This window comes from Coregonus clupeaformis, chromosome 29 (assembly GCF_020615455.1).
Source record: "Coregonus clupeaformis isolate EN_2021a chromosome 29, ASM2061545v1, whole genome shotgun sequence".
NCBI classification, from domain to species: Eukaryota; Metazoa; Chordata; class Actinopteri; order Salmoniformes; family Salmonidae; genus Coregonus; species Coregonus clupeaformis.
In genome coordinates this window covers 8,937,424-8,960,744 of record NC_059220.1, presented here as the reverse complement: position 1 = coordinate 8,960,744, position 23,321 = coordinate 8,937,424, and the positions used below count along the sequence as shown (strand labels likewise).

The 23,321-nt window shown below is 42.9% G+C and overlaps 1 protein-coding gene across 6 annotated transcripts in view; it reads left to right on the top strand.

Annotated features, from left to right (window-relative positions):
- Window positions 1-17,947, top strand: part of LOC121544637 (syntaxin-binding protein 5-like) — a 55,532-nt gene extending 37,585 nt beyond the window's left edge. Inside the window, exons 18-30 of one of the 6 annotated variants that reach the window (XM_045209096.1) lie at window positions 150-301; window positions 3,159-3,242; window positions 4,678-4,743; window positions 4,907-4,966; window positions 5,089-5,136; window positions 6,155-6,205; window positions 6,650-6,769; window positions 7,856-8,095; window positions 8,611-8,965; window positions 9,649-9,814; window positions 15,695-15,806; window positions 17,162-17,382; window positions 17,662-17,947. In XM_045209096.1, coding sequence (XP_045065031.1) covers window positions 150-301; window positions 3,159-3,242; window positions 4,678-4,743; window positions 4,907-4,966; window positions 5,089-5,136; window positions 6,155-6,205; window positions 6,650-6,769; window positions 7,856-8,095; window positions 8,611-8,965; window positions 9,649-9,814; window positions 15,695-15,806; window positions 17,162-17,382; window positions 17,662-17,703 — 1,717 coding nt within the window. In that variant the 3' untranslated portion in view covers window positions 17,704-17,947. The remainder of the gene's footprint in view (window positions 1-149; window positions 302-3,158; window positions 3,243-4,677; window positions 4,744-4,906; window positions 4,967-5,088; window positions 5,137-6,154; window positions 6,206-6,649; window positions 6,770-7,855; window positions 8,096-8,610; window positions 8,966-9,648; window positions 9,815-15,694; window positions 15,807-17,161; window positions 17,383-17,661) is intronic. The other 5 variants (XM_045209097.1, XM_045209099.1, XM_045209098.1 and 2 more) reach the window with 5 other exon arrangements.
- Window positions 17,948-23,321: the final 5,374 nt, after the last annotated feature.

Here is a 23,321-nt window from a genome sequence, read left to right as displayed (position 1 = left end):
CGGGTGTTAATTTTAGGCCCTGCTGTAACTGCATCGAAGGCTTTATTGGTTGCATTTAGGGCTAAAAACGTTTTCACTTTGTGTTGTTTCTAAAACTGCAGGTGACCCGAGTTCAGTAAAAATGATAACATTCTCTTTTCCTCCCACAGTGTGGTGTTTGGCAACAGCAGCGGGCTGGTTGTAGTGGACTACCTTCAGATGATCCTCCTCCTGAACATGGGCACGTCAGAACTGTACAGTCCCTCAGACCCCTACCAGAGACAGCCTCGGTCGCCTCGCAAGACACGACAGCCATCTGGGGGTGAGGGGTTCCCTGCACGCTTTCCCATCTTAATGTTCAGCTGAGTAAGCTAAGGCGTGTAGCTATGTTCCCAGAAATTAAAGGGAGTATGTTCACACAGAATGTGGTGTCAAAAAGTCTCCAATATTAAAATGTAGCTTCAAATTTATTGAAAAACAAATAAATAGTATTGAAGGTATTGGAAAAACCATCCCGTGGCTTTATATGTATATACAGTGGGGGAAAAAAGTATTTAGTCAGCCACCAATTGTGCAAGTTCTCCCACTTAAAAAGATGAGAGAGGCCTGTAATTTTCATCATAGGTACACGTCAACTATGACAGACAAATTGAGAAAAAAATATCCAGAAAATCACATTGTAGGATTTTTTATGAATTTATTTGCAAATTATGGTGGAAAATAAGTATTTGGTCACCTACAAACAAGCAAGATTTCTGGCTCTCACAGACCTGTAACTTCTTCTTTAAGAGGCTCCTCTGTCCTCCACTCGTTACCTGTATTAATGGCACCTGTTTGAACTTGTTATCAGTATAAAAGACACCTGTCCACAACCTCAAACAGTCACACTCCAAACTCCACTATGGCCAAGACCAAAGAGCTGTCAAAGGACACCAGAAACAAAATTGTAGACCTGCACCAGGCTGGGAAGACTGAATCTGCAATAGGTAAGCAGCTTGGTTTGAAGAAATCAACTGTGGGAGCAATTATTAGGAAATGGAAGACATACAAGACCACTGATAATCTCCCTCGATCTGGGGCTCCACGCAAGATCTCACCCGTGGGGTCAAAATGATCACAAGAACGGTGAGCAAAAATCCCAGAACCACACGGGGGGACCTAGTGAATGACCTGCAGAGAGCTGGGACCAAAGTAACAAAGCCTACCATCAGTAACACACTACGCCGCCAGGGACTCAAATCCTGCAGTGCCAGACGTGTCCCCCTGCTTAAGCCAGTACATGTCCAGGCCCGTCTGAAGTTTGCTAGAGTGCATTTGGATGATCCAGAAGAGGATTGGGAGAATGTCATATGGTCAGATGAAACCAAAATAGAACTTTTTGGTAAAAACTCAACTCGTCGTGTTTGGAGGACAAAGAATGCTGAGTTGCATCCAAAGAACACCATACCTACTGTGAAGCATGGGGGGTGGAAACATCATGCTTTGGGGCTGTTTTTCTGCAAAGGGACCAGGACGACTGATCCATGTAAAGGAAAGAATGAATGGGGCCATGTATCGTGAGATTTTGAGTGAAAATCTCCTTCCATCAGCAAGGGCATTGAAGATGAAACGTGGCTGGGTCTTTCAGCATGACAATGATCCCAAACACACCGCCCGGGCAACGAAGGAGTGGCTTCGTAAGAAGCATTTCAAGGTCCTGGAGTGGCCTAGCCAGTCTCCAGATCTCAACCCCATAGAAAATCTTTGGAGGGAGTTGAAAGTCAGTGTTGCCCAGCGACAGCCCCAAAACATCACTGCTCTAGAGGAGATCTGCATGGAGGAATGGGCCAAAATACCAGCAACAGTGTGTGAAAACCTTGTGAAGACTTACAGAAAACGTTTGACCTGTGTCATTGCCAACAAAGGGTATATAACAAAGTATTGAGAAACTTTTGTTATTGACCAAATACCTATTTTACACCATAATTTGCAAATAAATTCATAAAAAATCCTACAATGTGATTTTCTGGATTTTCTTTTCTCATTTTGTCTGTCATCGTTGACGTGTACCTATGATGAAAATTACAGGCCTCTCTCATCTTTTTAAGTGGGAGAACTTGCACAATTGGTGGCTGACTAAATACTTTTTTTCCCCACTGTAGGTATTCACTATATACAGGATACCACCCAAGCCTACCTCACACGCTGGGCAGACCATTTGGCTTCACACCCCTGAGTACCCCACCCCCTGCAGTAGCATCTCTCTCTTAACAGGAGGCATCACTGATGGACTGTCCATCTGTTCAGTGACACTGAAGCCACAGAGAAACATGCGTATCATGACTGGGCTCTGTCTGTGCCGTGATTGGAGTGGCCTGCTTTTTTGCTTCAGTTGGTCCAAAGTAATTGTACATTTTGTAGCACTGTACACAAACACATTAGAGAGTAGGGCTTCATGCTTGCTGTTGCTTCTGACTCCTGTGTCAGAAGCAATCTCTCTCTGTCTTGCCATACTTCCTCTAATGATCTGTCTTGCCATACTTCCTCTAATGCTCTGTCTCTGTCTTGTCATACTTCCTCTAATGATCTCTCTCTGTCTTGCCATACTTCCTCTAATGATCTGTCTCTGTCTTGCCATACTTCCTCTAATGATCTGTCTCTGTCTTGTCATACTTCCTCTAATGATCTGTCTCTCTGTCTTGCCATCCTTCCTCTAATGATCTGTCTCTCTGTCTTGCCATACTTCCTCTAATGATCTGTCTCTGTCTTGCCATACTTCCTCTAATGATCTGTCACTGTCTTGCCATACTTCCTATAATGATCTGTCTCTGTCTTGTCATCCTCTACCACTCATGTTTCTCTTTGTGGTCCATCCTCTCTTCATTTCATCCTTGGCTTAGTGAGCCTCCTGGTGTTCGGCAGCACTGGATTTAATACTCCTCTTCGGTCATGCGTTGACTCAAATGCGAATAACCTAAGCCTACAATTTCAATTCAATCACAATTCGAGTCATCTTGTCGTAATTTGATTTACAGAAAAATTGTATGAGAATGAATGTATATTTAATGAATTTACTATTGGAGTGAATGCAGTTGCTAGCCTCTGAGTCCCTTTGCTTTTTTTCCTGTTCTTCTGATTTGCTATCATTGTTTTGTCTCACCTATTTTCTACTGGTGGTCTCTCTCTATGGCCTTGGAAAGACCTTTCCACTGTGACGTCTTGCATTTCCCGCCTTTCTATCTTTTCTACGTCTATGAAAAAGACCTATTATTCTTCTAACTCCCGTAAGTCATCTCATGTTTATCACACTCTTTCTTTTCTTCTCTCCATCACTTTCTCTCTATCCATCTCCCTCTTTCACTTCAATCTGCCTTTTCTGTCAAGGCAGATTCCTCTCACTCTGTTTGTTTCAATCACCATTTGTTTACAGTATATGCACTCAAACAACATATTTTAGCTGTCACTTTTTTTTAAGTGTATAAATAAATAGCTTAACTGGACAGATAATATGATTTTCAAATGTATGATTTTGGATAGAGAATCTGATTTTATAGTAAAATTATTCACAGCCTTAGTTTTTGTTAATCACTTGCCTCAGAGTTTTCCTAACGATGAATCTTAGACTCACTTTGAGGCTAGTGTATGGTGAACAGCAGTCTTTACTGTAGAACATCACGTTGGTCTAAGACACGTCTGTTCTCCACAGCTCTCAGTGATAACATCACGTTGGTCTAAGACACGTCTGTTCTCCACAGCTCTCAGTGATAACATCACGTTGGTCTAAGACATGTCTGTTCTCCACAGCTCTCAGTGATAACATCACGTTGGTCTAAGACACGTCTGTTCTCCACAGCTCTCAGTGATAACATCACGTTGGTCTAAGACACGTCTGTTCTCCACAGCTCCCAGTGATAACATCACGTTGGTCTAAGACACGTCTGTTCTCCACAGCTCTCAGTGATAACATCACGTTGGTCTAAGACACGTCTGTTCTCCACAGCTCCCTGTGATAACATCACGTTGGTCTAAGACACGTCTGTTCTCCACAGCTCTCAGTGATAACATCACGTTGGTCTAAGACATGTCTGTTCTCCACAGCTCTCAGTGATAACATCACGTTGGTCTAAGACATGTCTGTTCTCCACAGCTCCCAGTGATAACATCACGTTGGTCTAAGACACGTCTGTTCTCCACAGCTCTCAGTGATAACATCACGTTGGTCTAAGACACGTCTGTTCTCCACAGCTCTCAGTGATAACATCACGTTGGTCTAAGACATGTCTGTTCTCCACAGCTCTCAGTGATAACATCACGTTGGTCTAAAACACGTCTGTTCTCCACAGCTCTCAGTGATAACATCACGTTGGTCTAAGACACGTCTGTTCCTCTCAGTGATAACATCACGTTGGTCTAAGACATGTCTGTTCTCCACAGCTCCCAGTGATAACATCACGTTGGTCTAAGACACGTCTGTTCTCCACAGCTCCCAGTGATAACATCACGTTGGTCTAAGACATGTCAGTTCTCCACAGCTCTGTGATAACATCACGTTGGTCTAAGACACGTCTGTTCCTCTCAGTGATAACATCACGTTGGTCTAAGACATGTCAGTTCTCCACAGCTCCCAGTGATAACATCACGTTGGTCTAAGACATGTCAGTTCTCCACAGCTCTCAGTGATAACATCACGTTGGTCTAAGACATGTCTGTTCTCCACAGCTCTCAGTGATAACAGCGATGGAAACAACGCTTCAGAGGAGAAAAGCAACAAGTCACCAACGTCAGGTAACATTTAATTCTCCATTACTGCATAATACAAAACGCAATCTACCTTTTTCTTGAACAAGTAAAAAATATACAACATTCTGTATATCCATTTAGCTGCTTGTCAGTATCAAGGAGTGTGGAATAAGTTGATGTCCCCTGAAGTGTTGTTGTCACCACATAGGCGATACGTCACCCACCAGTTCAGACGATGAACACAAACAGAAAAGGTTTATAGAGATGGGTACTGTATTACATTGATAAATCAACAAGATCTACAGCGCTTCATTCTACCCAAACTTTCTGGCCTTTGGAAATGCAATGCAATTTTACATTTGCCTTTGTCTTTTTAAAATACGTTTGCAGTGAAGTCCAAAAGCAGGTGGTTTTCCAAGATGGTTGCCAATGACTTTGGTAGTGTATGATCCTAGTGTTATAAACTCTACTGCTTTCTCTCTTACCGACTTCACTGGGCTTCTAACCAAGGCAATGCCCTAATCCAACATGGCCAACCACACTGGGTTTCTAAACAAGGCTGTGCCCTAATCCAACATGGTCTCTTACCGACTTCACTGGGCTTCTAACCAAGGTTGTGCCACAATCCAACATGGCCGCCTAAGCATCATGTGCTAATGAAGGTGATGGAGAAGAAACATGGACTCAATCTGTGGGTTGTTTTTGTCAATCACAAGGTGGCTGATGGTCTATTAAAGTGATCCTCTGCACTTTGTCAAATGCATGATTGATAGAGGGGTATCCACTTGTATCTCTTAGGACCAAATTTACTATGCTTTTTTGCACATGAGTAAAATCACTGTAGGACCTGTTCTCTCTAGAGGGAATAGAATGTGAAATGTAAAATAAAGATCACTAAAAACATTTGTTTCTAAATCACTCAAATCTAAAAGTGGTGCACGTTTTCACTGGTTCAAATGTATAGTAACTCTGACCATTAATCTCTTAACAAGATTCGGTTTGACCCAAAAACAAAACATTATTACAGGGCTTTGATACTTGATTATTCACTTTAATGATTTTCCCTCCCTGTCCTCCCCAGTCAAATAACCAATATTCAATCTCTTTTTCTTGTCTACCTCTTGCTTTGTTGGACATTACAGGCGTGTGTGTGTGTACGTGTGTGTGTGCGCGCGCGTGCACGTGCGTGCGTGCGTGCGTGCGAGCGATCGAGATGCACTCAATGACCGGCTGCCTCTGAGTCTCAATGCTAATTCTACATTCTAATTCTACAGTCTCCTCTCAAACTGTTTGCCAATGAATGACAGATGACACAAGTTGCTGAAAGCGATCAAAACAAGTAGCATTTTAATGGATCATTGTATTTGATATTCAGTTTGCTTGATTCCAAAGTACTAATTTGTAAAGAGGGTATGTTTTTATTTAATTTATTTATTTGTATTTATTTTTCTTGCAGCCAAGATGTCAAGGAAAATGAGCTCGCCTACAGAGCAAAAGACAGGCCTGGGTAAGCCCTTCTAACTTAGTGTTGTTTACATTCTCTAGTAGCCCATTTACCTTTCAGATGCTGTTCTATTCCCACTTCCTAATTACACCAAACTTTCCTTACTGTTTCAATGTTCATACATTTTTGTTTTGTTTGTGAGTGTGAAGCCCTAGACTGGTAGAAGCAGCCTAATAGCTGCGTTTGCATTGTGCAACACGATCAGGCTGGTTCCACCAGGCTAATAGCTGCGTTTGCATTGTGCAACACGATCAGGCTGGTTCCACCAGCCTAATAGCTGCGTTTGCATTGTGCAACACGATCAGGCTGGTTCCACCAGGCTAATTGGAGCCTGACCTGTAAGGAAGACGTGTCACTGAATGTGTAAAATTCAAATTCTGTTATCTTGTAATCTGGTTAACTGAGACACATGTACTCTCTGTTTGGCCTCGTACTCTCTGTGAGCAGAGGAGAGGGTGCGACGGCAGCGCTCTCTCCCATATAAGAGGTGCTTTTGTTGTATGAAGGAGGGCAAGGCGTCCAGGAGCCTTCTCTACGTTCATAGGACTCTCTCGGTCCCTGACGTCAGTGAGTGGACCAGTCGTGTAGTCTGCGTCTGAAATGGCACCCTATTCCCTATATAGTGCTCTACAATTGACCAGGGCCCGCATAGGGCTTTGATCAAAAGTAGTGCACTATATATGGAATAGGGTGCCATTGAATTGGGCTGGAGTGGGATAACTGGTTATGGTACTAACCTCCACCACTGCTGCAGGGGCCTCCTGTTCCTTGGTTTTGAACTTTGACCTTTGACACTAACTCTCTCTCTCACTGACTGACAGACTTGTTGGTTCCCTTGTTTAATATTGAGGGTGTCCAATTACTGTTTGCAGTCAGTGTTGAAACTCCTGCTTTTCTTGTGTACTTCTCTGAAATGGAATGCAACAATGAGTTTGACAAGTGCCATGCTATTCAAACTGCTAAACATGTGGTAAAGTATTGCCCCCTCCTGTCTCCTTAAGTTACATACTGCATAAGGAAGGTGTGACTTTTTCTAGACGTTTCACATTGAGAACACACCTTCTTTGGCCAAATGCTTTTGCATATTTGCAGTTTTGAAAACTAAATTAACACAATATCTCATGTAATCTCTCAATGATGAAATGTCATGTGGTTTCTCTGGAATGACCTTTATTTGGTGCTACTGTAGTTCTTAAGATGGGCGTTTCATGTGCTGCTCCTTGTGTGCATTGTGAAGAAATGTGATCTTTTTACTCTAGCTTGGATGTACCTCTGCATAACTAACTTGCTCATGAGACAATGCAGGACTTCTCCTGAATTTCAGAGCGTCTACATGAAAGGTCACAGATCTAACCTTCCGTTGGGTTATTAACCACTCCTATTTTCCTTTCCTATTCCAACTATATCAAAGCATCCACTTTCATATTATCTCTCACTTCTCCTCTCTCTCTATTGGTCTTCTCTCTATATACCATCCTCACTATTCACCAATCACTATCCACCAATCACCATTCTCCATCCATGATCCACCATCCTCCATACACCATCCACCAATCACCATCCTCCATCCACCATCCTCCATACACTATCCACCAATCACCATCCTCCATCCATCCACCATCCTCCATCCATTATCCTCCATCCTCCATCCAGATGCCAAGGACAGTTTGTTCAGCCGCTCGAGGAGTTCCAGTGTGACCAGTATAGAGCGGGAGTCCCGTGAAGCTATCTCCTCCTTCCACTTCAGTGAGAGTTTCCCCAGGAAGACAGACAGCAACCCCAGCCCCAGCCTGTGGGTGGGTACTACCCAGGGCACTGTCCTCGTCCTCTCCCTCAGTCTGCCACCCACAGGGGACCAGAGGCTGCAGCAACCTGTCGGAGTCTCGTCCTGTGGTAAGTGTGATCGCTGATATGAGCTAGGTTTGCGTCCCAAATTGAACCCTATTGCCTATGTAGTGCACTTCTTTTGACCAGGGCCCATAGGGCAGCCCTGGTAAGCTTAATGACAATGAATGACACAGTGGAGCCCATTCAACTATTCAGGTCTCGGACAAGGTTAGCCGGTTCACTGAACCATCTCTGACATCAGCAGAAGCATTACCACTGTGGTGGCTTAATCTGGATGGAACTGGAAGGAATAGTTTGCATCTACACATACTCACACAAATGTTCCATATATTTCTCAGTTTCTTTGCATGAAAGCAGTGGTTCCCAATCTGTGGTTCGGTAGCACTAGTCGTCTGCATGTTTACTGAAGGTTGTCAGCAAATTATATATTATTAACAACAATATGAAAATATATTTTTGAGAGAGAGAGCGAGAGGTCTAACTTGTCTCCAGCTGCTCTGATTATAAATGTGTTTATGATGAAGCAAGATGTCTAACCTGTCTCTTTCTATGTCCTCCAGGTACTCTGGTCAGACTAAAAGGAGGTATCCTGACTATGGCCTTCCTGGACTCCCTTGGGGCGGTCCTTCCTCCTTCCTACGAGCCGTGGTCCGAGCCCAACGCTCCAGACGAGGAGAAGGAGGCGAGGAGCCGCCGGCCGGCCTCCCCACCCCCCACCCAGGAGGGTCAGGACAGCCAGTACGCTGTGGTGTGCTCAGAGAAACAGGCCAAGGTGGTGGGCCTGCCTTCCCAGTCCTGCTTCTTCAAGCACAACATCACAGAGAGCTCCTTCGTGCTGAGAGCTGACGTGGTGCAGATGGCTGCTGGACTCTGCCTCGCCTGCTTCTGTGCTAATGGACACGTCATGACTCTGAGGTACTCTGAAAGGCCCAGCCTGTGGTACTGTAGTTACTCTGAGGTACTCTGAAAGGCCCAGCCTGTGGTACTGTAGTTACTCTGAGGTACTCTGAAAGGCCCAGCCTGTGGTACTGTAGTTACTCTGAGGTACTCTGAAAGGCCCAGCCTGTGGTACTGTAGTTACTCTGAGGTACTCTGAAAGGCCCAGTCTGTGGTACTGTAGTTACTCTGAGGTACTCTGAAAGGCCCAGTCTGTGGTACTGTAGTTACTCTGAGGTACTCTGAAAGGCCCAGTCTGTGGTACTGTAGTTACTCTGAGGTACTCTTAGTGTTACACACAGACCTCTCTGGTATACTACACAGTGCTTACTTCATTCTACTGTTGGAGGCTTACCTGGAAAGGCCCAGTCTGTGTAATTGCAGTTACTCTGGTACAGCTCAGTGATGCTACACACAGACTCTTTCTGTAATGAGGGATCTACGTCAGTGCTCCACTCATTGGGGAGGCATACTGTCCTCGACTCTCTCTCTCTCTCTCATCTGTCTCTCTCTCTCTCTCTGTGTACTCTCTGTTTAGGGCCAAAGCATCTACTCTGTTTTTTGTTGTTCTTTCCAATGTGTCATATCTCTTTGTTTCTCTCTCTCTCTCTCTCCCTCTCCCTCTCCCTCTTCCTTTCGTTCTTTCTTTCACGCTCCCCCAGTCTACCCAGTCTCAGACCACTCCTGGATGTGAACTACCTTCCCCTGACAGACATGAGGATAGCCCGGACCTTCTGCTTCTCCAACCTGGGCCAGGCTCTGTACCTCACCTCCCCCACTGAGATACAGAGGATCACATACAGCCAGGAGACCTGCGACAATCTACAGGTGTGTGTGCGTGTCTCTGTGCTGTGTGTGTGTGTTAGGGCTATAATGCTTTGCTTTTTTACTTTACCTTCTGTAATGGTATTTCAACGTTTGGTTTGTTAAATGTGATACGCCACTCCGCCACGTGTAACATCAATTTTTTATAGTTTATCTGTTTTGATACTTGAGTCATCTTCCTCCTTCCTCCTACTACACACACCAAGCCCTGCCCCCTGTCACTCAAGGAGAGCGGTTGTTGCTCGACCACGGAGTCACGACCACTTGCTCTTCACTCTGTCTGCATGGTCAGAAGCAACAAGATGTTGGTGACAATGATGCTGCTTTCCACTTTGCTTCTTAATATAAATCCACATGTGTTCTATAGTTACAATATTAGTTTGTATATCTTACTGTCAGCAAACAGCTACTGTGTCTTAGCAAGTTGTGGCTAAAATAAAACGTGTTAATGCTAATTGCTCGCTAGCTAGCTAAATGTGCTCAGAGTCAGAGCAAACATACAGTGGCTTGCGAAAGTATTCACCCCCCTTGGCATTTTTCCTATTTTGTTGCCTTACAACCTGGAATTTAAATGGATTTTTGGGGGGTTTGTATCATTTGATTTACACACATGCCTACCACTTTGAAGATAACAAATATTTATTTGTGTGAAAAAAGACAAAGAAACAGAAAACTTGAGTGTGCATAGCTATTCACCCCCCCAAAGTCAATACTTTGTAGAGCCACCTTTTGCAGCAATTACAGCTGCAAGTTTTTGCCCATTCTTCAAGGCAAAACTGCTCCAGCTCCTTCAAGTTGGATGGGTTCCGCTGGTGTACAGCAATCTTTAAGTCATACCACAGATTCTCAATTGGATTGAGATCTGGGCTTTGACTAGGCCATTCCAAGACATTTAAATGTTTCCCCTTAAACTACTCAAGTGTTTTTTTTTTTAAGGGGGTAGATCAGCTTTAATATTGCAGATAGATTGTAACTTCCATCAATGTAATTGTCTGCATCACTTCCAATCCCCCATATGTTTTTTTTCTCTCGCATATATATATATATATATAACACTGCTCAAAAAATAAAGGGAACACTAAAATAACACATCCTAGATCTGAATGAATGAAATAATCTTATTAAATACTTTTTTCTTTACATAGTTGAATGTGCTGACAACAAAATCACACAAAAATTATCAATGGAAATCAAATGTATCAACCCATGGAGGTCTGGATTTGGAGTCACCCTCAAAATGAAAGTGGAAAACCACACTACAGGCTGATCCAACTTTGATGTAATGACCTAACTCCTGGACAGTCTGTGGTGCAACGTGGCGTTGGTGGATGGAGCGAGACATGATGTCCCAGATGTGCTCAATTGGATTCAGGTCTGGGGAACGGGCGGGCCAGTCCATAGCATCAATGCCTTCCTCTTGCAGGAACTGCTGACACACTCCAGCCACATGAGGTCTAGCATTGTCTTGCATTAGGAGGAACCCAGGGCCAACCGCACCAGCATATGGTCTCACAAGGGGTCTGAGGATCTCATCTCGGTACCTAATGGCAGTCAGGCTACCTCTGGCGAGCACATGGAGGGCTGTGCGGCCCCCCAAAGAAATGCCACCCCACACCATGACTGACCCACCACCAAACCGGTCATGCTGGAGGATGTTGCAGGCAGCAGAACGTTCTCCACGGCGTCTCCAGACTCTGTCACGTCTGTCACATGTGCTCAGTGTGAACCTGCTTTCATCTGTGAAGAGCACAGGGCGCCAGTGGCGAATTTGCCAATCTTGGTGTTCTCTGGCAAATGCCAAACGTCCTGCATGGTGTTGGGCTGTAAGCACAACCCCCACCTGTGGACGTCAGGCTCTCATACCACCCTCATGAAGTCTGTTTCTGACCGTTTGAGCAGACACATGCACATTTGTGGCCTGCTGGAGGTCATTTTGCAGGGCTCTGGCAGTGCTCCTCCTGCTCCTTCTTGCACAAAGGCGGAGTTAGCAGTCCTGCTGCTGGGTTGTTGCCCTCCTACGGCCTCCTCCACGTCTCCTGATGTACTGGCCTGTCTCCTGGTAGCGCCTCCATGCTCTGGACACTACGCTGACAGACACAGTAAACCTTCTTGCCACAGCTCGCATTGATGTGCCATCCTGGATGAGCTGCACTACCTGAGCCACTTGTGTGGGTTGTAGACTCAGTCTCATGCTACCACTAGAGTGAAAGCACCGCCAGCATTCAAAAGTGACCAAAACATCAGCCAGGAAGCATAGGAACTGAGAAGTGGTCTGTGGTCACCACCTGCAAAACCAATCCTTTATTGGGGGTGTCTTGCTAATTGCCTATAATTTCCAACTGTTGTCTATTCCATTTGCACAACAGCATGTGAAATGTATTGTCAATCAGTGTTGCTTCCTAAGTGGACAGTTTGATTTCACAGAAGTGTGATTGACTTGGAGTTACATTGTGTTGTTTAAGTGTTCCCTTTATTTTTCTGAGCAGTGTAATATATATATATATATATATACACAGTGGGGAGAACAAGTATTTGATACACTGCCGATCTTGCAGGTTTTCCTACTTACAAAGCATGTAGAGGTCTGTAATTTTTATCATAGGTACACTTCAACTATGAGAGACGGAATCTAAATTCAGAAAATCACATTGTATGATTTTTAAGTAATTAATTTGCATTTTATTGCATGACATAAGTATTTGATCACCTACCAACCAGTAAGAATTCCTGCTCTCACAGACCTGTTAGTTTTTCTTTAAGAAGCCCTCCTGTTCTCCACTCATTACCTGTATTAACTGCACCTGTTTGAACTCGTTACCTGTATAAAAGACACCTGTCCACACACTCAATCAAACAGACTCCAACCTCTCCACAATGGCCAAGAACAGAGAGCTGTGTAAGGACATCAGGGATAAAATTGTAGACCTGCACAAGGCTGGGGTGGGCTACAGGACAATAGGCAAGCAGCTTGGTGAGAAGGCAACAACTGTTGGCACAATTATTAGAAAATGGAAGAAGTTCAAGATGACGGTCAATCACCCTCGGTCTGGGGCTCCATGCAAGATCTCACCTCGTGGGGCATCAATGATCATGAGGAAGGTGAGGGATCAGCCCAGAACTACACGGCAGGACCTGGTCAATGACCTGAAGAGAGCTGGGACCACAGTCTCAAAGAAAACCATTAGTAACACACTACGCCGTCATGGATTAAAATCCTGCAGCGCACACAAGGTCCCCCTGCTCAAGCCAGTGCATGTCCAGGCCCGTCTGAAGTTTGCCAATGACCATCTGGATGATCCAGAGGAGGAATGGGAGAAGGTCATGTGGTCTGATGAGACAAAAATATAGCTTTTTGGTCTAAACTCCACTTGCTGTGTTTGGAGGAAGAAGAAGGATGAGTACAACCCCAAGAACACCATCCCAACCGTGAAGCATGGAGGTGGAAACATCATTCTTTGGGGATGCTTTTCTGCAAGGGGGACAGGACGACTGCACCGTATTGAGGGGAGGATGGATGGGGCCATGTATCGCGAGATCTTGGCCAACAACCTCCTTCCCTCAGTAAGAGCATTGAAGATGGGTCGTGGCTGGGTCTTCCAGCATGACAACGACCCGAAACACACAGCCAGGGCAACTAAGGAGTGGCTCCGTAAGAAGCATCTCAAGGTCCTGGAGTGGCCTAGCCAGTCTCCAGACCTGAACCCAATAGAAATTATTTGGAGGGAGCTGAAAGTCCGTATTGCCCAGCGACAGCCCCGAAACCTGAAGGATCTGGAGAAGGTCTGTAGGGCGGAGTGGGCCAAAATCCCTGCTGCAGTGTGTGCAAACCTGGTCAAGCCCTACAGGAAACGTATGATCTCTGTAATTGCAAACAAAGGTTTCTGTACCAAATATTAAGTTCTGCTTTTCTGATGTATCAAATACTTATGTCATGCAATAAAATGAAAATCAATTACTTAAAAATCATACAATGTGATTTTCTGGATTTTTGTTTTAGATTCTGTCTCTCACAGTTGAAGTGTACCTATGATAAAAAATTACAGACCTCTACATGCTTGGTAAGTAGGAAAACGTGCAAAATCGGCAGTGTATCAAATACTTGTTCTCCCCACTGTATATAAACACATAGACATACACATATACACATCCTTTAAAAAATATATATTTCCCTTTATTACTTTCCTGACCTTCTAGGCAGATTTGCAAAGAAAAAGCCATATCTCAGACTGGCCAATAAAAATAAAAGATTAAGATGGGCAATCTGAGATATGTTTTTTTCTTTGCAACTCTGCCTAGAAAGTCAGCATCCCGGAGTCGCCTCTTCACTGTTGACGTTGAGACTGGTGTTTTGCGGGTACTATTTAATGAAGCTGCCAGTTGAGGACCGGTGAGGCGCCTGTTTCTCAAACTAGACACTAATGTATTTGTCCTCTTGCTCAGTTGTGCACGAGGCCTCCCACTCCTCTTTCTATTCTGGTTAGAGCCAGTTTACGCTGTTCTGTGAAGGGAGTAGTACACAGCGTTGTACGAGATTTTCAGATACTTGGCAATTTCACGTATGGAATAGCCTTCATTTCTCAGAACAAGAATAGACTGACGAGTTTCAGAAGAAAGTTATTTGTTTCTGGCCATTTTGAGACTGTAATCGAACCCACAATTGCAGATACTCAACTAGTCTCAAGAAGGCCAGTTTTATTGCTTCTTTAATCAGCACAACCGTTTTCAGCTGTGCTAACATAATTGCAAAATGGTTTTCTAATGATCAATTAGCCTTTTAAAATGATAAACTTGGATTAGCAAACACAACGTGCCATTTGAACACAGGACTGATGGTTGCTGATAATGGGCCACTGTACGCCTATGTAGATATTCCGTTTCCAGCTACAATAGCCATTTACAACATTAACAATGTCTACACTGTATTTCTGATCAATTTGATGTTATTTTAATGGACAAAAAAATTGCTTTTCTTTCGAAAACAAGGACATTTCTAAGTGACCCAAAACTTTTGAACGGTAGTGTTAGTGGATGCACGTGGCATTTCGCCCACTTTTTACTTGTGTATCTGCCCTCTCATTGGCTAGAATGGTCCCCGCTGATCTCGCCTGCTCCCGCCTGCCTTCCATCTTTGAGGACATGTATTTCCATTGTTAATGCGGTCACTCGACTATCTTGTCAAGATAGTAGATAATCTTTGCATGAAGTAGAGAAAACGTGTAATTAGGGTCCCCTGGGAAACACTGACCAACACTTTGGTTAATACACTGTCACAATAATTCCTCCCTGGCTTTTTCATCCGTTGTCATGGCAAACAACTATTTATTCAAAGTGTTGCCCACTATATTTCAATAATCATTCTATTTCCATGATTCCAACAGTTTACCCAAGTGTTTTGATCTAAATCTCAAGCCCAATCACAATATTTGGTCAAAAGAAATCGCAATTGAGCCTAGATGTTTTGGCCATATCATGCAGCCCTATGTAGCACAGTGTGGAAATGATAACAAATGAGTGCAGGAAATGCATAAATTGATGAAAATGCAGAAAATTATTTTGAAGTTGAATTGAACAGTATAAAACAATCCGAATGGAGAAAGCCCTGTTGAAATCACTTTGAATGTATGTGTTGCCACCCTAGGACCACGCACTACTCATGAATCTTATTTAGAACTTGTATTATTAAAAAACATAAAATACAGTCAAGTACAGTAATGCCTTACTATAAAATATTTGAAAAATATTGTGATATGATATCTTGGCCATATCGCCCAGCCCGTGTGTGTGTGTGTGTGTGAGAGAGAGAGCGATATCACGTTTTGTGTTTGTGGGTATGATAAATACTGAAGTTATTTTTGACATATACTGCTAAATCTGAAACTTTAGGAGATGATGGGAGAGCTGTTTACACCGTTAGAGACACCTGAGGCCCCTAATAGAGGTTTCTTCAAGGGCCTGTTTGGGGGAGGAGCTCAGTCGCTGGATAGAGAAGATCTGTGTGAGTATCATTCCCACAATACACCTCTCCTTCAGTAGCTATAGAACTGTGACATTCTAGAGCGTTTTGAGGACATATCTGATTTAGTTGGACATAGATAATGCCGTACAAGATGTTTGGCATATGATTACTAATGACACAGTGTTATTGGACACAGAGATAATGCCGTACAAGATGTTTGGCATATGATTACTAATGATACAGTGTTATTGGACACAGAGATAATGCCGTACAAGATGTTTGGCATATGATTACTAATGACACAGTGTTATTGGACACAGAGATAATGCCGTACAAGATGTTTGGCATATGATTACTAATGACAGTGTTATTGGACACAGAGATAATGCCGTACAAGATGTTTGGCATATGATTACTAATGACACAGTGTTATTGGACACAGAGATAATGCCGTACAATATGTTTGGCATATGATTACTAATGACAGTGTTATTGGACACAGAGATAATGCCGTACAAGATGTTTGGCATATGATTACTAATGACACAGTGTTATTGGACACAGAGATAATGCCGTACAAGATGTTTGGCATATGATTACTAATGACACAGTGTTATTGGACACAGAGATAATGCCGTACAAGATGTTTGGCATATGGTTACTAATGACAGTGTTATTGGACACAGAGATAATGCCGTACAAGATGTTTGGCATATGATTACTAATGACAGTGTTATTGGACACAGAGATAATGCCGTACAAGATGTTTGGCATATGATTACTAATGACACAGTGTTATTGGACACAGAGATAATGCCGTACAAGATGTTTGGCATATGATTACTAATGACAGTGTTATTGGACACAGAGATAATGCCTTACAAGATGTTTGGCATATGATTACTAATTACACAGTGTTATTGGACACAGAGATAATGCCGTACAAGATGTTTGGCATATGATTACTAATGACACAGTGTTATTGGACACAGAGATAATGCCGTACAAGATGTTTGGCATATGATTACTAATGACAGTGTCATTGGACACAGAGATAATGCCTTACAAGATGTTTGGCATATGATTACTAATGACACAGTGTTATTGGACACAGAGATAATGCCGTACAAGATGTTTGGCATATGATTACTAATGACAGTGTTATTGGACACAGAGATAATGCCGTACAAGATGTTTGGCATATGATTACTAATGACACAGTGTTATTGGACACAGAGATAATGCCGTACAAGATGTTTGGCATATGATTACTAATGACAGTGTTATTGGACACAGAGATAATGCCGTACAAGATGTTTGGCATATGATTACTAATGACAGTGTTATTGGCATTGCAGTTATAAAGCCTGTTTTTTTGGCTCTGTCCTCTACAGTTGGTGAGACTGCGGCGGGTAAGGGATCTCGTAGCCTGGCGCAGCACATCCCTGGGCCCCAGGGCATGGAGGGCATGAAGGGGGCAGCCTCGGGGGTGGTGGGGGACCTGGCCCGCGCCCGGATAGCCCTGGACGAGAGGGGGCAGAAACTGGGCGAGCTGGAGGACAGAACCGCAGCCATGATGGCCAGCGCTGACTCCTTCTCTAAACACGCTCATGATGTAAGGCTGATGATCCACAAGGTCATCTGTGAGGAGCAAACCTGTGTTCAACTAGTATTAGTTTTCTTTCAAATACTTGAATTGTTTGATTGAGCCTGCCTAGTGCACGATGGACAGGGTTTGCACTTTTGGGCTCAATCAAGCACGGCTCAAGTATTTGAAAGAAAATGATTACTACCTGAACCCAGGTTTGATGAGAAGCCTGCCTTCTGTGACAGTGTTGTCTATGAGTCCCGTCCTGTCTCACAACCTCTTCTCTCACTTCCTTCTGTTTCTCAGATGATGCTGAAGTACAAAGATAAGAAGTGGTACCAGCTCTGATGGCAGCGAGGGGTTGTCTTGTCTACAGGAGATGCAGCTCCTCCTCCTCTTCTCCTTCATCTCTCTGCAGGAGGAAGAAGTGTTATGTAACAGACTGAGGCTTTCTTCCTAGCAGCACAATACAACACTGCATTACCTCAGTCTGCTGGTTACCACTGAGGAGGAGTAGACAGACTGACAAAGACAGACGCACTGACACAGACACAGACAGACAGACACAGACAGACAGACAGACAGACACAGACAGACAGACAGACAGACAGACAGACAGACAGACAGACAGACAGACAGACAGACAGACAGACGGAGACAGACAGACAGACGGAGACGGAGACGGACGGAGACAGACGGAGACAGACGGAGACGGAGACAGACAGACGGAGACAGACAGACAGACAGACGGAGACAGACAGACAGAGACAGACAGACAGAGACAGACAGACAGAGACAGACAGACGGAGACAGACAGACGGAGACAGACAGACAGACAGACAGACGGAGACAGACAGACGGAGACAGACAGACAGACAGACGGAGACAGAGAGACAGACAGACGGAGACCGACCGACAGACAGACTCTTGAGGAGGAGGAGGAGGAGGAGGAGGAGGAAGAGTTCTTTTGGATCTTTCTTTCTATGTACTCTGAGGAGATGATGCTCGTTCCCTTAACCCACCAGAGGAGAGGGTTTCATCAGTCATGCTCTTATCTGTTCAGCTGTTTGGTTCTCCAAGAGTTACGATAACTACACAAAATGAGTACTATTGGAGGTTACCTGTGATTAACTGTGCAGTGGCCAGGCCAGGTGTTGTCTGCTCTTCACAGTGTCAACCAATCACAATGGACCTCTAAGGGCAGTCTCCTGTGTGTGGAGGAGACTCCATGTAAACCAGCCAGTGGAACCAGCTCTTTGCTCCTGAAGTCCCAATATCTATAGCAATGGTTATGATGAATCTACGATTGATCCATCCCTGCCGTGTTTTGTCTCCAGTTTTTACATCGTCTTTATTTGTCAACTTTATTGTCTTCAGGAAAGTCCATCCAAGCACTTCATTAATTAAACAGGAGTTTATTGATGAGTTATATTGATGGTGTGATGAATAACCTTTTTCCATATTTTTTCCTACTGCTACGGTGGTTATACGCTATTATCGCTTATCATTCATACGGTCAGTTTGCATATCAGATTTGTTTTGAAGCAAGAAGTCAAATAGAACAGTTCCCATGTTTGTTTACTGAAAGTTCTTCCCTTTTTGTTGTATTGTTTATCATAGAATTTCAGTTGTTTTGTGTTGTCAGTGTATACATTACAGGCTCTTACTGCATTATCCACTCAACTGAACCCACTTGACAGGCATGTGCAGGAAATGTTTAGCCAAAAATAAGTCTACAAACATGGATATGATCAAAACTTGAAGGGTTATTAGTATGTTGAAAACACTGTGCAGCTTATATATAGTTCTCTCTTACGAGGTTATAGAGTTATGGCCATACGTGACGTCAGTGCCAGTTTTCTATTTGGCTGAGACATAGCGTTGAGGTTAATGTTCTGGGCTATGATTGACTCAGAGATAGAGTTGAGGGTTATGTACAACAGACTAAGGTGAAGTTACCCCTGGACGCTCATCTTGGTTCAGTTTTGCATTGTTCTCACTAATGGTTAAGGTTAGGATTGGGGGAGGGGGAGGGGATTCTAGCTGATCCTAGACCTGTACCTAGGGGAAACGTAAAGGCATTCAAATCTTTACCTCCACGTACTAAACAATGTGGTAATATTGCATTACAGGTTGGGTTACTGTCTTGGTCTTCTCACAATCCTTTGATAGTGATTCTAATACAATTTTCATGGCTTATTCATGGCTTATTCATTTTAAATGGTTTTTAATGTTTAGAGAAAAAAGCATGTCTCTTATAGCACAAGGAAACATATAAAGCTGTCGTTGTATTCGTAGTGTCAGTAGAAGAAGTGACCAAGTGCCATGTAATGTTCAGTAAAACATTAATTGGTCATTACTTTCTGAATCAACCACTATCTTACAGACAACTCTCTTCTGCCTTTGCTTATCATGATACATACACTACCAGTCAAAAGTCTGGACACCTACTCATTCAAGGGTTTTTCTTTATTTTTACTATTTTCTACATTGTAGAATAATAGTGAAGACATCAACACTATGAAATAACACATATGGAATCATGTAGTAACCAAAAAAGTATTAAACAAATCAAAAAATATTTTATATTTGAGATTCTTCAAAGTAGCCACCCTTTGCCTTGATGACAGCTTTGCACACTCTTGGCATTCTCTCAACCAGCTTCACCTGGAATGCTTTTCCAACAGTCTTGAAGGAGTTCCCACATATGCTTAGCACTTGTTGGCTGCTTTTCCTTCACTCTACCGTCCGACTCATCCCAAACCATCTCAATTGGGTTGAGGTAGGGGGATTGTGGATGCCAGGTCATCTGATGCAGCACTCCATCACTTTCCTTCTTGGTAAAATAGCCCTTACACAGCCTGGAGGTCATTGTCCTGTTGAAAAACAAATGATAGTCCCACTAAGCACAAACCAGATGGGATGGCGTATCGCTGCAGAATGCTGTGGTAGTCATGCTGGTTAAGTGTTCCTTGAATTCTAAATAAATCACTGACAGTGTCACCAGCAAAGCACCCTCACATCATCACACCTCCTCGTCCATGCTTCACGGTGGGAACCACACATGCAGAGATCATCCGTTCACCTACTCTGCATTTCACAAAGAAACAGCGGTTGGAACCAAAAATCAGAAATTTGGACTCATCAGACCAAAGGACAGATTTCCACCGGTCTAATGTCCATTGCTTGTGTTTCTTGGCCCAAGCAAGTCTCTTCTTATTGGTGTCCTTTTGTAGTGATTTCTTTGCAGCAATTCGACCATGAAGGCCTGATTCATGCCGTCTCCTCTGAACAGTTGATGTTGAGATGTGTCTGTTACTTGAACTCTGAAGCATTTATTTGTGCTGCAATCTGAGGTGCAGTTAACTCTAATGAACTTATCCTCTGCAGCAGAGGTAACTCTGGGTCTTCCTTTCCTGTGGCGGTCCTCATTAGAGCCAGTTTCATCATAGTGCTTGATGGTTTTTGCGACTGCACTTGAAGAAACTTTCAAAGTTCTTGAAATGTTCCGTATTGACTGACCTTCATGTCTTAAAGTAATGATGGACTGTTGTTTCTCTTTGCTTATTTGAGCTGTTCTTGCCATAATATGGACTTGGTATTTTACCCAATAGGGCTATCTTCTGTATACCACCCCTACCTTGTCACAACACAACTGATTGGCTCAAACGCATTAAGAAGGAAAGAAATTCCACAAATTAACTTTGAACAAGGCACATCTGTTAATTGAAATGCATTCCAGGTGACTACCTCATGAAGCTGGTTGAGAGAATGCCAAGAGTGTGCAAAGGGTGGCTACTTTGAAAAATCTCAAATTATATTTTGATTTGTTTAACAATGTTTTGCTTACTACATGATTCCATATGTGTTATTTCATAGTTTTGATGTCTTCACTATTATTCTACAATGTAAAAATAAAGAAAAACCTTGGAATTAGTAGGTGTGTCCAAACTTTTGACTGGTACTGTATATGCTAACCTCTACCTATGTATGTGTGTTTCTGTGTTTGTCGAAGTACATATATTCAGGAATATGTGTATGGGCACATATATTTATACTTGCAGCACAGATGCAGTATATTTCAAAAGATGTTTTGAGATTTTTTTTATTTTCTTCCTTAATGGTGTTTTTCAGTGTGACTATTTGATTTAGTTGTTTTTTTCGACGTGCAAGGAGATGCTGCCATTTGTGTTGAGGTAGAATAATTTATCTTTTGTTCTTTATTTTCCAAATAAGAGACAGAATGTTGTGTTTTCACTCCAGGTGGCTGCCAACAGCTGTATATAAACAAGTAGTGGGACAAGACAACTGGAGACAAATCTAATGGTGCTGGTTTGGGCAAAGTCACACAGGACGTGACCCAAATGGCACCTTGGTCAAAACTACATAAGGAATAGGGATCCTATTTGGAGCCAATAGGGTGCCATTTGGGATCCTTCATTTTAAACTGTCGTCTTGGTTGACCGAACTCCAACAGTCTGTCTGGTTGTGATAATATCTACATAACTCTATAGGCCTGATCATACAGTGTGGAAAAGCTTCTCCTTTCTTGTCACTCCATAATCTTGTACGTTTATTACAAACTGTAGTGTGCAGAAGACCTAGGAAAATAGGATTTTCAGTTGACCGGATTTGACCGTACTCATACTGCTGAGCTGTTGAGTGGTTCTGCACTATTTTTCCTACCTTGAACCACTTTTGTCAGTATAAGTTTGTTGTTTATATTTTTCATTTTTCTTGTTAATTTCTCTGAAGGATAACAACATGTTGGACATGTTAACTGTGTCATTCGTCAGTAATATACTGACACTTCATTTTCAAAATAGTTTTCATTGCCCGTTAATGATATTCTTATATATTTATATATTTCAGAAGAAAGTATATAATTTTAATTTCAATATATTGCAAATAAATACTTTTAATGTATAATGTAAGAAGAATAGAATGGTGCATTTTAAGATAAAAAATGTGTCTCCAAAACAATGCTTGTACATATTGCCCATTATTCAAACATGAAAATAAACATTTCTGGTGATATATTTAATGTGTGCATCTCAGATTCAGTTATATCCAGTTTTTGGAGATTGTCTGTTGAATGAGCTCCCAGTATATTTTAAGCCACTAGAAGCCCTTCAGTCAGGTCGCAACAAATTTGATGTCCTAAAATATTATCTTGCACATGCATGATGTTTGGTGTTTACAGGCTTGAAATAGCCATGTATTCGATACGGCCTATCAGGAAGGTCACCTCCCTGACCAAGGCCCTTCTCCCCCGATTGCTCAGTTTGGCCGGGCGGCCAGCTCTAGGAAGAGTCTTGGTGGTTCCAAACTTCTTCCATTTAAGAATGATGGAGGCCACTGTGGTCTTGGGGACCTTCAATTTGCAAAAATAAAATAAACTGTTTTTGCTTTGTCAATATGGGGTATTGTGTGTAGATTGCTGAGGACATTTTTTTATTTAATCAATTTTAGAATAAGGCTGTAACGTAACAAAATGTGGAAAAAGGGAAGGGGTCTGAATACTTTCCGAATGCACTATATATATATATATATATATATACACACACACAGTATACTGAGTATACCAAACATTAGGAACACCTTCCTAATATTGAGTTGCCTTTTTGCCCTCAGAACAGCCTCAATTCGTCGGGGCATGGACTCTACAAGGTGTTAAAAGTGTTCCACAGGGATGCTGGCCCATGTTGACTCCAATGCTTCACACAGTTGTGTCAAGTTGGCTGGATGTCCTTTGGGTGGTGGACCATTCTTGATACACACAGGAAATTGGTGAGTGTGAAAAACCCAGCAGCGTTGCAGTTCTTGACACAAACCGGTGCGCCTGGCACCTACTACCATACCCCATTCAAAGGCACTTAAATCTTTTGTCTTGCCCATTCACCCTCTGAATGGCACACATACACAATTCATGTCTCAAGGCTTAAAAATACCTATTTAACCTGTCT